Below are 13,629 nucleotides of genomic sequence, written 5' to 3'. Positions count from 1 at the left end.
ACTTTTCTGATTTCCAAAACTTTTCCAAACCAAAACAGTTTTATAGATTATAAAACTTACACCTAAAATACTAGTATAATTTAGGATACTGCCATATTAAGTTGAACATTTAAGTAAAACAGTTTAGTATTTTTACAAATTAGAAAGGCAATTAAATTATCGATTAGGCCACTGTTTTATTTAGTTTGGGGCAGTTAAACACCTTATAAAAAGGTTGGTTCACCACCAATATTAACAAATGAATATTTGCCACCTGATGAACATTTTAGGTTTCATGTTTGTGAAATTTTGAATTTCACTTAGTAATTGAATTTGAATTCAAGTAGAATTAGAAAGAGATAGGAGACAATGATGGTCCAACACTTGTTTAGTAAAATGATTAACTTAACCCCAGGGGTTACTGTAGCATCATTACACCGGGGTGTTACAACTCTCCTCCTCTAAAAGAAATCCTCGTCCCGAGAATTAAGAGGTAGAAGGGAAAAGATCAGGGTATTCAGCACGGAGGTTGTCCTCGCGTTCTCAAGTGGCTTCATCCTTAGTATGATTTGACTCGCACCTTGAGGAACTTGGTAACCTTCTGGCATGTTCGATGATATGTCTCCATCGTATCTACTTTTCCAAACACTTTTGCCCTTGTTTTGGACTCTAACTTGCATGATTTGAATGGAACTAACCCGGACTCACGCTGTTTTCAGCAGAATTACCATGGTGTTATTTATGTGCTGGAGCAAACGTTCTCGGAATGACCTGAAACTTCACGGAGCCACTTTTCAGAAAATAAGAAAAATACCTGCACAAGATGAAGGCCAGGGGGGCCACCACCTCTCCACGAGGGTGGGGGCGCGCCCCCCTACCTCGTGGGCCCCTGTTGCCTCTCCGACTCCAACTCCACCTCCACCTCCATATTTTGAGTTTCGGGGAAAAAATCAGAGAGAAGAAATCATCGCATTTTACGATACGGAGCCGCCGCCAAGCCCTAAAACCTCTCGGGAGGGCTGATCTGGAGTCCTTTCGGGGCTCTGGAGAAGGGAATCCGTCGCCATCGTCATCATCAACCATTCTCCATCACCAATTTCATGATGCTCACCGCCGTGCATGAGTAATTCCATCGTAGGCTTGCTAGACGGTGATGGGTTGGATGGGATATATCATGTAATCGAGTTAGTTTTGTTAGGGTTTAATCCCTAGTATCCACTATGTTCTGAGGTTGATGTTGCTATGACTTTGCTATGCTTAATGCTTGTCACTAGGGCCTGAGTGCCATGATTTCAGATCAGAACCTATTATGTTTTCATCCATATATGAGTGTTCTTGATCCTATCTTGCAAGTCTATAGTCACCTATTATGTGTTATGATCCGTTAACCCCGAAGTGACAATAATCGGGATACTTACTGGTGATGACCGTAGTTTGCGGAGTTCATGTATTCACTATGTGTTAATGCTTTGTTTCGGTACTCTATTAAAAGGAGGCCTTAATATCCCTTAGTTTCCGTCAGGACCCCGCTGCCACGGGAGGGTAGGACAAAAGATGGCATGCAAGTTCTTTTCCATAAGCATGTATGACTATGTTCGGAATACATGCCTACATTATATCAATGAACTGCAGCTAGTTCTGTGTCACCCTAGGTTATGACTGTTACATGATGAACCGCATCCGGCATAATTCTCCATCACCGATCCATTGCCTACGAGCTTTCCATATATTGTTCTTCGCTTATTTAATTTTCCGTTGCTATTGCTATCATCACTACAAAATACCAAAAACATTACTTTTACTACTGTTACCTTTTGCTACCGTTACCACTACTATCATATTACTTTGCTACTAAACACTTTGCTGCAGATATTAAGTTTCCAGGTGTGGTTGAATTGACAACTCAGCTGCTAATACTTGAGAATATTCTTTGGCTGCCCTTGTGTCAAATCAATAAATTTGGGTTGAATACTCTACCCCCGAAAACTGTTGCGATCCCCTATACTTGTGGGTTATCAAGACTATTTTCTGGCACCGTTGCCGGGGAGCATAGCTCTATTCTATGAGTCACTTGGGATATATATATCTGCTTATCATTATGAAGAATTTGAGAGATCCAAAAACCAAGATCTATCCCTCAACTACGAGGGGAGGTAAGGAACTGCCATCTAGCTCTGCACTTGATTCACCTTCTGTTTTGAGTAAGCTTGTGACACCTACACCTGCTTCTGCTATTCGTTCTGATATGTCGCATGTTATTGATGATGCCACTTCTGCTATGCATGATACTTATGATGAAACTACCTCTATGCCTGATACTACTGTGCCACTTAGTGATTTTCTTGATGAACAACTTGCTAGGGCTAGAGAGATTGAAAATATTGAATCTGATGATATTGATGAAAGTGATGATGAAGAATCGCTTGTTATTCCTAAGGGTTATGTATTTGATCAAGAAGCTTCTTTAGCTAGTTTAGCTTGCAGAAATAGAAATTAACTCAAAAGGTTATTAGCTAAATGGAGTAAGCAATCTCTAAATGCTAGAATGAAACCTGACCCTCCTTTTGCTACTTCACCTATCTTTGTTACTGATAAGGACTAAGAATTCTCTGTTGATCCTGATATAATTACTTTGGTTGAATCTGATCCTTTTCATGGTTATGAATCTGAAACTGTTGTGGCACATCTTACTAAATTAAATGATATAGCCACCCTGTTCACTAAAGATGAGAGAACTCGCTACTTTTATATCCTTAAAATATTTCCGTTCTCATTAAAGGGTGATGCTAAGATATGGTTTAATTCTCTTGATCCTGGTTGTGTGCGTAGTCCCCAGGATATGATTTATTACTTCTCTGCTAAATATTTCCCTGCTCATAAGAAACAAGCTGCTTTGAGGGATATATATAATTTCGTGCAAATTGAAGAAGAGAGTCTCCCACAAGCTTGGGGGAGGCTTCTCCAATTACTTAATGCTTTGCCTAATCATCCTCTTAAGAAAAATGAAATACTCGATATCTTTTATAATGGACTAATCGATGCCTCCAGAGATTACCTGGATAGTTGTGCTGGTTCTGTTTTCAGGGAAAGAACACCGGATGAAGCTGAAATTTTATTGAATAATATGTTGACAAATGAAAATAATTGGACACCTCCGAAGCCAATTCCTGAGCCTATTCCTAAACCAACTCCAAAGAAGAGGGGTATTTTATTTCTCAGTCCTGAAGATATGCAAGAGGCAAAGAAATCTATGAAAGAAAAAGGTATTAAAGTTGAAGATGTTAAGAATTTACCTCCTATTGAAGAAATACATGCTCTTAATTTACCGCCTGTTGAAGAAACATATGATCTTAATCCTTTACCTATTGAAGAAACTCATGGTCTTGATAACCCGACACAGGTAGTAAAGGTAAATTCTCTCTATAGATATGATAAAGCTGAAATCCCATTTACTAAATTTGCTAGCCCATGCTTAGATGAGTTTGATAAATTTATGGCTAAGCAAGAAGATTTTAATGCTGATTTTGGTAGACAATTGAAATACAATTCAAATATGCTTGAACACTTGGGTGATTATATGCCTAATGTCAAAGGTGAACTTAAACTTATTAGTAAACATGCTTCTATGGTTACCACTCAAGTAGAACAAGTGCTTAAAGCTCAAAATGATTTGCTCAATGAATTGAATAATAAGGATAATGATTATGTTGTTAGAGTGGCTACTAGAACTGGTAGAATGACTTAGGAACCTTTGTATCCTGAAGGCCACCCTAAGAGAATTGAGCAAGATTCTCATAGAAATAATATAGATGCACCTAGTTCTTCGAAAAAGAAGAAAAAGAAAAATGAGAGGACTTTGCATGCTTCTAGTGATCCTATTACTGAAACACCTGAGAATCCAAATGATATTTCTATTTCTGATGCTGAAACACAATCTGGTAATGAACCTGAAACTAGTGATAATGTTAATGAGAATGTTCATGATGATGCTCAACCTAGTAATGATAATGATATAGAAATTGAACCTGCTGTTGATCTTGATAACCCACAATCAAAGAATCAACGTTATGATAAGAAAGACTTTGTTGCTAGGAAACATGGTAAAGAGAGAGAACCTTGGGTTCAGAAACCCATGCCTTTTCCTCCCAAACCATCCAAGAAAAAGGATGATGAGGATTTTGAGCGCTTTGCTGAAATGATTAGACCTATCTTTTTGCGTATGCGATTAACTGATATGCTCAAAACCAATCCTTATGCTAAATACATGAAAGATATTATTACAAATAAAAGAAAGATACCGAAAGATGAAATTTCCACCATGCTTGCTAATTGTACTTTTAAGGGTGGAGTACCAAAGAAACTTGGAGATGCAGGAGTACCCACTATACCATGCTCTATTAAAAGAAATTATGTTAAAACTGCTTTATGTGATCTTGGAGCCGATGTTAGTGTTATGCCTCTCTCTTTATATCGTAGACTTGATTTGAATAAGTTGACACCTACTGAAATATCTTTGCAAATGGCTGATAAATCAACTGCTATACCTGTCGGTATTTGTGAGGATCTGCCTGTTGTAGTTGCAAATGTTACTATTTTAACGGACTTTGTTATTCTTGATATTCCCGAGGACGATAGTAAGTCTATTATTCTTGGAAGACCCTTTTTGAATACTGAGGGGCTGTTATTGATTGCACTAAAGGCAATGTCACTTTTCATGTTAATGGTAATGAGCATACATTACACTTTCCGAGGAAACAACCTCAAGTTCATAGTATCAACTCTATTGGAAAAATTCCACCGATTATATTTGGAGGTTTTGAATTTCCTCTTCCTACTGTGAAGAAGAAATGTGATATTCTTGTTATTGGGGATGTGCATATCCCCGTTGAGGTAACATAGTGTTATTTGAAATTTCTCCGGTTCCATGTTATTCGGAATGAGTTCGTTAACAAGACTTGATCAACCTTGTTAGTGGATTCCTTTTGATGATCATGAGATGCATGAAACTAGAAGGCACAACTTTCTGTATCCCACTTTTACTTTCTGTTATTTTTAATAAAATAAAATAAAAACAAATATTTTTCTGTCTGTTATCTGATTATCCGTGCAATATAAAAATACCTCAAAAATGAAAGTTCTCCAAATGCCCTATAATTTAAATATGATTTTTTCTAGAATATTTGAGGATTTATGGAACTAAGAACACACCAGGGGGCAACCACCTGCCCACGAGGGTGGAGGGCGCGCCTACCCCTCTAGGGCGCGCCCCCTGCCTCGTGGGCCCATGGTGGCCCTCCTCCATTTATCATTTCACCCATACACTCCTTCTTCCTCCCCCAAACACGAATAACCAGCTCAAACCCGAGTCCAAGCTCACTTTGCTGCCATTTTCGATCTCCTTGCTCAAAGCACCTCTCACAAAACTGCTTGGGGAGATTGTTCCTTGGTATGTGACTCCTCCATTGGTCCAATTAGTTTTTGTTCTAGTGCTTTATTCATTGCAAATTTTTGCTACTGAGGTGACCCTATTCTTGAGCTTGCATGTCAAATTTATATGGTTCCAAGTAGTTTTGATGCATGATATAGGCCCTAGGCACTTGTATGAGTAGTTGCTATCAATATTATTGAGTTTGGTTTACTTTTATTTTGAAGTTACTAAAAAAATTCAGAATTTTTCAGAGGAAGAAATATGCTTAGGAAAATGTTCCAAGGTGGTTCTTCAAGGAAGCAAGGACCCAGGCTTGCAATGCATGATGCTGATGACGAGCCACCAAGAGACGCTCCAGTGCGTCCTTGTGAATGGCCTTCTGAGAACTTTATGGATCAAGCAGGAATTAAAGAAGAATTTAACGCATATTTGCGTAACGCTGATCTTGTGAGCTTCGAGGAAGAGAAGTGCAGCCAGTATCACAATCTCACTAGTTCCTTTGTGAGGAGGTTTGAATTTTCAACTTCATGTAATTCTCCAACTGTCCTGTTTGATCTTTATGATAAATCTTACACTTTGGACTTAGAGGATTTTACCACTGCTTGCAAACTTCCACAATGGGGTAGTATAAGGGATCCTCGCAAATCTGAATTTAGAGATTTTCTTGTTGGAAATATGCCCTAGAGGCAATAATAAAAGCATTATTATTATATTTCCTTGTTCATGATAATTGTCTTTATTCATGCTATAATTGTATTATCCAGAAATCGTAATACATGTGTGAATAATAGACACCAACATGTCCCTAGTAAGCCTCTAGTTGACTAGCTCGTTGATCAACAGATAGTCATGGTTTCCTGACTATGGACATTGGATGTCATTGATAACAAGATCACATCATTAGGAGAATGATGTGATGGACAAGACCCAATCCTAAACATAGCATAAGATCGTATAGTTCGTTTGCTAGAGTTTTCCAATGTCAACTATCTTTTCCTTAGACCATGAGATCGTGTAACTCCCGGATACCGTAGGAGTGCTTTGGGTGTACCAAACATCACAACGTAACTGGGTGACTATAAAGGTATACTACGGGTATCTCCGAAAGTGTCTGTTGGGTTGACATGGATCAAGACTGGGATTTGTCACTCCGTATGACGGAGAGGTATCACTGGGCCCACTCGGTAGTGCATCATCATTATGAGCTCAAAGTGACCAAGTGTCTGGTCACGGGATCATGCATTACGGTACGAGTAAAGTGACTTGCCGGTAACGAGATTGAACGAGGTATTGGGATACCGACGATCGAATCTCGGGCAAGTAACATACCGATTGACAAAGGGAATTGTATACGGGTTGCTTGAATCCTCGACATCGTGGTTCATCCGATGAGATCATCGAGGAACATGTGGGAGCCACCATGGGTATCCAGATCCCGCTGTTGGTTATTGACCGGAGAGCAATCTCGGTCATGTCTACATGTCTCCCGAACCCGTAGGGTCTACACACTTAAGGTTCAGTGACGCTAGGGTTGTAGGGATATGTATATGCAGTAACCCGAATGTTGTTCGGAGTCCCGGATGAGATCCTGAACGTCACGAGGAGTTCCAGAATGGTCCGGAGGTAAAGATTTATATATGGGAAGTCCTGTTTCGGCCATCGGGACAAGTTTCGGGGTCATCGGTATTGTACCGGGACCACCGGAAGGGTCCCGGGGGTCCACCGGGTGGGGCCACCTGTCCCGGGGGGCCACATGGGCTGTAGGGGGTGCGCCTTGGCCTACATGGTCCAAGGGCACCAGCCCCAAGAGGCCCATGCGCCTAGGGTTTCAAGGAGGGAAGAGTCCTAGGAGGGGAAGGCACCTCCTAGGTGCCTTGGGGAGGAGGGATTCCTCCCCTTGGCCGCACCCCCCTAGGAGATTAGATCTCCTAGGGACGGCGCCCCCCCCCCCCTTGGCCCTCCTATATATAGTGGGGGAGATCGAGGACTTCTGACCTTTTGGCCTTTGGTGCCTCCCTCTCCCTCTCCAACACCTCCTCCTCCTCCATAGTGCTTGGCGAAGCCCTGCCGGAGTACTGCAGCTCCACCACCACCACGCCGTCGTGCTGCTACTGGAGCCATCTTCCTCAACCTCTCCTTCCTCCTTGCTGGATCAAGAAGAAGGAGACGTCATGCTGACCGTACGTGTGTTGAACGCGGAGGTGCCGTCCGTTCGGTGCTAGGATCTCCGGTGATTTGGATCACGTCGAGTACGCCTTCCTCATCCCCGTTCTTTGAATGCTTCCGCTCGCGATCTACAAGGTACGTAGATGCATCCAACCACTCGTTGCTAGATGAACTCATAGATGGATCTTGGTGAAACCGTAGGAAAATTTTGTTTTCTGCAATGTTCCCCAACATTTCTTACTAGCATAAATGTGGGAGAATCTAGAGATATTACACAAGCTACCATAGGGAGCATACACTTTCCTGTTATACATTATTTTGCTCTCTTCATAGGTAGATGCATTAATGGTAAAGATGAGGCATGTCACATGTGTGTCCCTGACCTCAGTATTCTTCGGAGTGCTATGTTAGGAGACAAATCTTATAATTTGGGAGCCATTGTTGCACGTAGGTTGCATCTTAATGGATTTAATGGAGATTTCTTTGGAGGAATTTATGCAACCCGCATAGCTAATTTTCTTGGTATAGACATATGCGAAGATGATATTGAATTACCTCCTGTTTACCTAGACTTTAATGCTATGGTTCACCACCAGTTTGTCGAGAGGAATGAACCACCTCTCCATTATCGACTAATCTTTGACAGATGCCGTGCTGTCCATATTACTCTCCCTGCTCATGCCTTCTTTGATTATCAGGCAAGAGGAAGATATACCATTACCATAGAGGAGGCAGATGAGTACGAGAGGAGAGCGGAGGCCGCTCGTCACCACGCTGCAGCTCAGGAGGCGATAGCCGCTGCATCTCAGTATGACCCCAACTACTATTATGGATATCTGCCAGGCCAGCCGTGGCCATAGACCAACTTAGGCCAAAAGCCTAAGCTTGGGGGAGTACGTATTTCCCACCGACATTACATTTATGCTCACACACTCATTGCTAGATGTCGGTGCTCATACTTTTTCATTGTATCATCCATGCTAGTTTATTTTCCTTTTTATGCTTTCTTCTTGTGAGTTTAATAAACCTTAAGAAAAAAACCAAAAAATCAGTTGTAGCTTTTAGTTAGTTTAATTTCCATGCTTGTAGTAGTAATTAAAAAGAAAACCCAAAAATATTTTATGTTCTTCTTTTGATTGTTGGGAGCTTTCCTGTGTAAATAGTTTTATTTCTTTTCTTTTCTTTGGGGGTCGATAGGAGAAGACCATAATTAAATTGTTGAAATGGCTCTTATATTCATTATTGTTGATCTGACAAAAGAGCCCATATTGCCTTGTCTTCTCCTGTTTATTGAATGCCTGCAGATTCCAGCTTAGTCCAATGCACGTGCACTATTATTATTATTCACATTGTTCGGTCGTGCAAGTGAAAGGAAATTATGATGATATATGATGGACTGGCTGAGATGAGAAAAGCTAGTATGAACTCGACCTCTTTTGTTTTTGTAAATATGATTAGTTCATCATTCCTGATTCAGCCTATGGTGAATAAACATGTTTGCAATGACAACTAGAGATCATAGTTTCTTGTGCCATGCTTGATTAGCTATGAGTTATAATGGTTTACCTTGCGTGCCAACATGCTATTAAATTGGTTACGATGTGGTATGATAGGGTGGTATCCTCCTCTGAACGATTTAAGTGACTTGACTTGGCGCATGTTCACGCATGTAGTTGAAACAAAATCAACATAGCCTTCAGGATATTTATGTTCATGGTGGATTATATCCTACTCATGCTTGCATTCAGTGTTGATTAATTTTAATGCATGTTCATGATTGTTGTCGCTCTCTAGCTGGTCTCTTCCCAGTCTTTTGCTAGCCTTCACCTGTACTAAGCGGGAATATTGCTTGTGCATCCAACTCCATAAACCCCAAAGTTATTACACATGAGTCCACTATACCTACCTATATACGGTATCTACCTGCCGTTCCAAGTAAATTTGTATGTGTCAAACTCTAAACCTTCAAATAAATATCCTATTTTGTATGCTCGAATAGCTCATGTATCAACTAGGGATGTCTGTATCTTCCATGTTAGGCGGGTTATTCTCAAGAGGAGTGGACTCCGCTCCTCACTCACGAGATAAATGGCTGGTCACCGGGATGCCCAGTCCCATGCTTTATGCAAACTAAATCAAAATAATTGCAAACAAAACTCCCCCTGGGACTATTGTTAGTTGGAGGCACTCGTTGTTTCGAGCAAGCCATGGATTGATGCTTGTTGGTGGAAGGGGGAGTATAAACTTTACCATTCTGTTTGGGAACGCCTATAATGTGTGTAGCATGGAAGATATCGCCATCTCTTGGTTGTTATGTTGACAATGAAAGTATACCACTCAAAATATTATTCACCTCTGTTTCAAAACTGAGCTCTGGCACCTCTACAAATCCCTGCTTCCCTCTGCGAAGGGCCTATCTATTTACTTTTATGCTGAGTCATCACCCTCTTATTAAAAAGCACCAGTTGGAGAGCACCGCTGTCATTTGCATTCATTAATGTTAGTTTGCATTGAGTATGACTTGACTGTATCTCCTTTACCATGAATTACCATGTCTAGTCAGTCCTTGGTCTTTAAAGGTGCTCTACATTTATGTTTTGCGGTCTCAGAAAGGGCTAGCAAGATACCATCTTGTTATATCATATTATGATTGTTTCGATAAAGTGTTGTCATCCGAGATTTATTATTATGGCTCGCTAGTTGATTATGCCATTGATATGAGTAAACTTGAGACCTATGCGTTATTGTGAATGTGGTTAGTTATAGTCTTTGCTGAAAACTTGAATGCTGGCTTTACATATTTACAAGAACAAGAGCAAACAGAGTTTGTAAAAAAATTTCTTTATCACTTTCAGTTTGTCAACTGAATTGCTTGAGGACAAGCAAAGGTTTAAGCTTGGGGGAGTTGATACGTCTCCGTCGTATCTACTTTTCCAAACACTTTTGCCCTTGTTTTGGACTCTAACTTGCATCATTTGAATGGAACTAACCCGGACTGGCGCTGCTTTCAGCAAAATTACCATGGTGTTATTTATGTGCGGGAGCAAACGTTCTCGGAATGACTTGAAACTTCATGGAGCCACTTTTCAGAAAATAAGAAAAATACCTGCAAAAGATGAAGGCCAGGGGGCCCACCACCTCTCCACGAGGGTGGGGGGCGCGCCTGCCCTCCTAGGGCGCGCCCCCTACCTCGTGGACCCCCCGTTGCCTCTCCGACTCCAACTCCACCTCCATATATTGAGTTTAGGGGAAAAATCAGAGAGAAGAAACCATCGTGTTTTACGATACGAAATCGCCGCCAAGCCCTAAAACCTCTCGGGAGGGCTGATCTGGAGTCCGTTCGAGGCTCCGGAGGAGGGAATCCGTCGCCATCGTCATCATCAACCATCCTCCATCACCAATTTCATGATGCTCACCGCCGTGCGTGAGTAATTCCATCGTAGGCTTGTTGGACGGTGATGGGTTGGATGGGATCTATCATGTAATCGAGTTAGTTTTGGTAGGGTTTGATCCCTAGTATCCACTATGTTCTGAGATTGATGTTGCTATGACTTTTCTATGCTTAATGCTTGTCACTAGGGCCCGAGTGCCATGATTTCAGATCTGAACCTGTTATGTTTTCATCAATGTATGAGTGTTCTTGATCCTATCTTGTAAGTCTATAGTCACCTATTATGTGTTATGATCCGTTAACCCCGAAGTGACAATAATCGGGATAGTTACCGGTGATGACCGTAGTTTGAGGAGTTCATGTATTCACTATGTGTTAATGCTTTGTTCCGGTACTCTATTAAAAGGAGGCCTTAATATCCCTTACTTTCCGTAAGGACCCCGCTGCCATGGGAGGGTAGGACAAAAGATGTCATGCAAGTTCTTTTCCATAAGCATGTATGACTATGTTAGGAATACATGCCTACATTATATCAATGAATTGGAGCTAGTTCCGTGTCACCTAGGTTATGACTGTTACATGATGAACCGCATCTGGCATAATTCTCCATCACCGATCCATTGCCTACGAGCTTTCCATATATTGTTCTTCGCTTATTTACTTTTCCGTTGCTATTGCTATCATCACTACAAAATACCGAAAACAATACTTTTACTATTGTTACCTTTTGCTACCGTTACGACTACTATCATATTACTTTGCTACTAAACACTTTGTTGCAGATATTAAGTTTCCCGGTGTGGTTGAATTGACAACTCAGCTGCTAATACTTGAGAATATTCTTTGGCTCCCCTTGTGTCGAATCAATAAATTTGGGTTGAATACTCTACCCTCGAAAACTGTTGCGATCCCCTATACTTGTGGGTTATCATTTGATGTTCAGCTTCTTCAAGAATGCGGATCGGATGCTCTTTGTATGTGAGATCATCTTGAACTTCAATCAGTTCCGGATCCACTTCATGTTCCGGGTCCTTGAAGCATCGACGAAGTTGCGACACGTGGAAGACGTTATGGACGTGAGAGAAGTGAGGTGGCAACTCCAATTGATAAGCCACCAGTCCACGACGGGAGAGAATGCGGAAAGGACCAATGTAGCATGGAGCAAGCTTGCCCTTGACTCCGAACCGATGAGTGCCTCTCAAAGGAGTGACACGCAAATAAGCGTGTTCACCAGGTTGATAAGTTGAACCCCAGTGTTTCCGGTCATAGTTGCTCTTCTGGCGGGACTGGGTCGCCTTGAGATTATCCCGGACAATGCGAACTTGCTCTTCAGCTTGTTGAATAATGTCTGGACCAATGAGCGTCCGTTCCCAGTTTCTGACCAATTTAGAGGGGTTCGGCACTTACGTCCATAAAGCACTTCGAAGGGTGCCATCTTCAAGCTGGCTTGATAGCTATTGTTATAAGAGAACTCCGCATAAAGGAGAGATTCTTCCCACTTCTTGCCGAAAGAAATAACACAAGCCTGAAGCATGTCTTCAAGAATTTGATTGACTCGCTCGACTTGGCGTTGGGATTGGGGATGATAAGAAGTGCTCCAGGTAATATGAGTTCCCATTGCCTCTTGGAAACTATCCCAGAACTTTGAAGTGAATATACTACCGCGGTCTGAACTTATCTCCTTCGGAATGTTGTGGAGGGACACAATTCAGGAGATATACAAGTTTGCTAATTGACTAGCAGTGATTGTCTCCTTGACTGGCAGAAAGTGAGCAACCTCCGAGAATTGGTCGATGGCGACAAAGATAGCATTGTTGCCTTTCTGAGACTTGGGAAGGCCAGTGACAAAGTCCATCTGAATCTTATCCCATTTCCATTCAGGAATAGGGAGAGGTTGTAGAAGCCCAGCCGGTTTCTGATGTTCTGCTTTGACGCGACGACAAATGTCACATTCTTCAATATATCGAGCAATGTCTTGCTTCATCTTAGACCACCAGTACTTCTGTCGGATGTCTAGATACATATTGGTACTTCCTGGATGAATAGAGAGAGGGGTGTCATGCGCTTCTTTCATCACCTTCTCTTTCATAAGCTCGAACCGAGGTACTACAATGCGATCTCTGAAGTATAAGGTTCCATCTTCACCAAGTGAGAAATCTCTAGATTTCTCTAAGGCAAGATCCTTTTTCATTAGATCAACATGAGAATCTTTGGCTTGAGCAGACTTGATTGCTTTCAGAAGAGTTAGTTCCAAGACAAGGTTATTCAGGGAACCCTGTGGAACTAGTTGAAGGTTCAGCTTGCATAGCTCTTCATAAACGCCGGGTTGAGCTTTGTAGACCATGTGATTATTGCAATAAGACTTGCGGCTCAGGGCATCGGCCATTACATTAGCCTTACCAGGGGTATAGGATATACCGCAGTTGTAGTCAGCAATAGTTTCCATCCATCGCTGCTGACGGGGGTTCAGATCTGGTTGAGTAAACAAGTACTTTAGACTCTGATGATCAGTGAAGATCTCGCAAAGATTATCGAGAAGGTATTGTCGCCATAGCTTCAGTTCATAGATAACCGCAGCAAGCTCAAGGTCGTGAACTGGGTAGTTTTGTTTGTAAGGACGCACTTGACGGGAGGCATAAGCAATCACCCTGTGCTATTGCATTAG

General features: G+C 41.6%; 1 protein-coding gene across 1 annotated transcript in view; it reads right to left on the bottom strand.

Moving 5' to 3' along the window:
* Positions 1-12,672: 12,672 nt before the first annotated feature.
* Positions 12,673-13,629, bottom strand: part of LOC147976334 (uncharacterized) — a 3,242-nt gene continuing 2,285 nt past the window's right edge. Inside the window, exon 2 of the mRNA XM_087520827.1 lies at positions 12,673-13,436. Coding sequence (XP_087376953.1) covers positions 12,673-13,436 — 764 coding nt within the window. The remainder of the gene's footprint in view (positions 13,437-13,629) is intronic.

Source organism: Triticum urartu, chromosome 4A (assembly GCF_056163025.1).
Source record: "Triticum urartu cultivar PI428250 chromosome 4A, HENAU_Tu73, whole genome shotgun sequence".
NCBI classification, from domain to species: Eukaryota; Viridiplantae; Streptophyta; class Magnoliopsida; order Poales; family Poaceae; genus Triticum; species Triticum urartu.
Note: the sequence above shows the minus strand (reverse complement) of the source record. Positions and strands in the feature narration are given on the sequence as shown.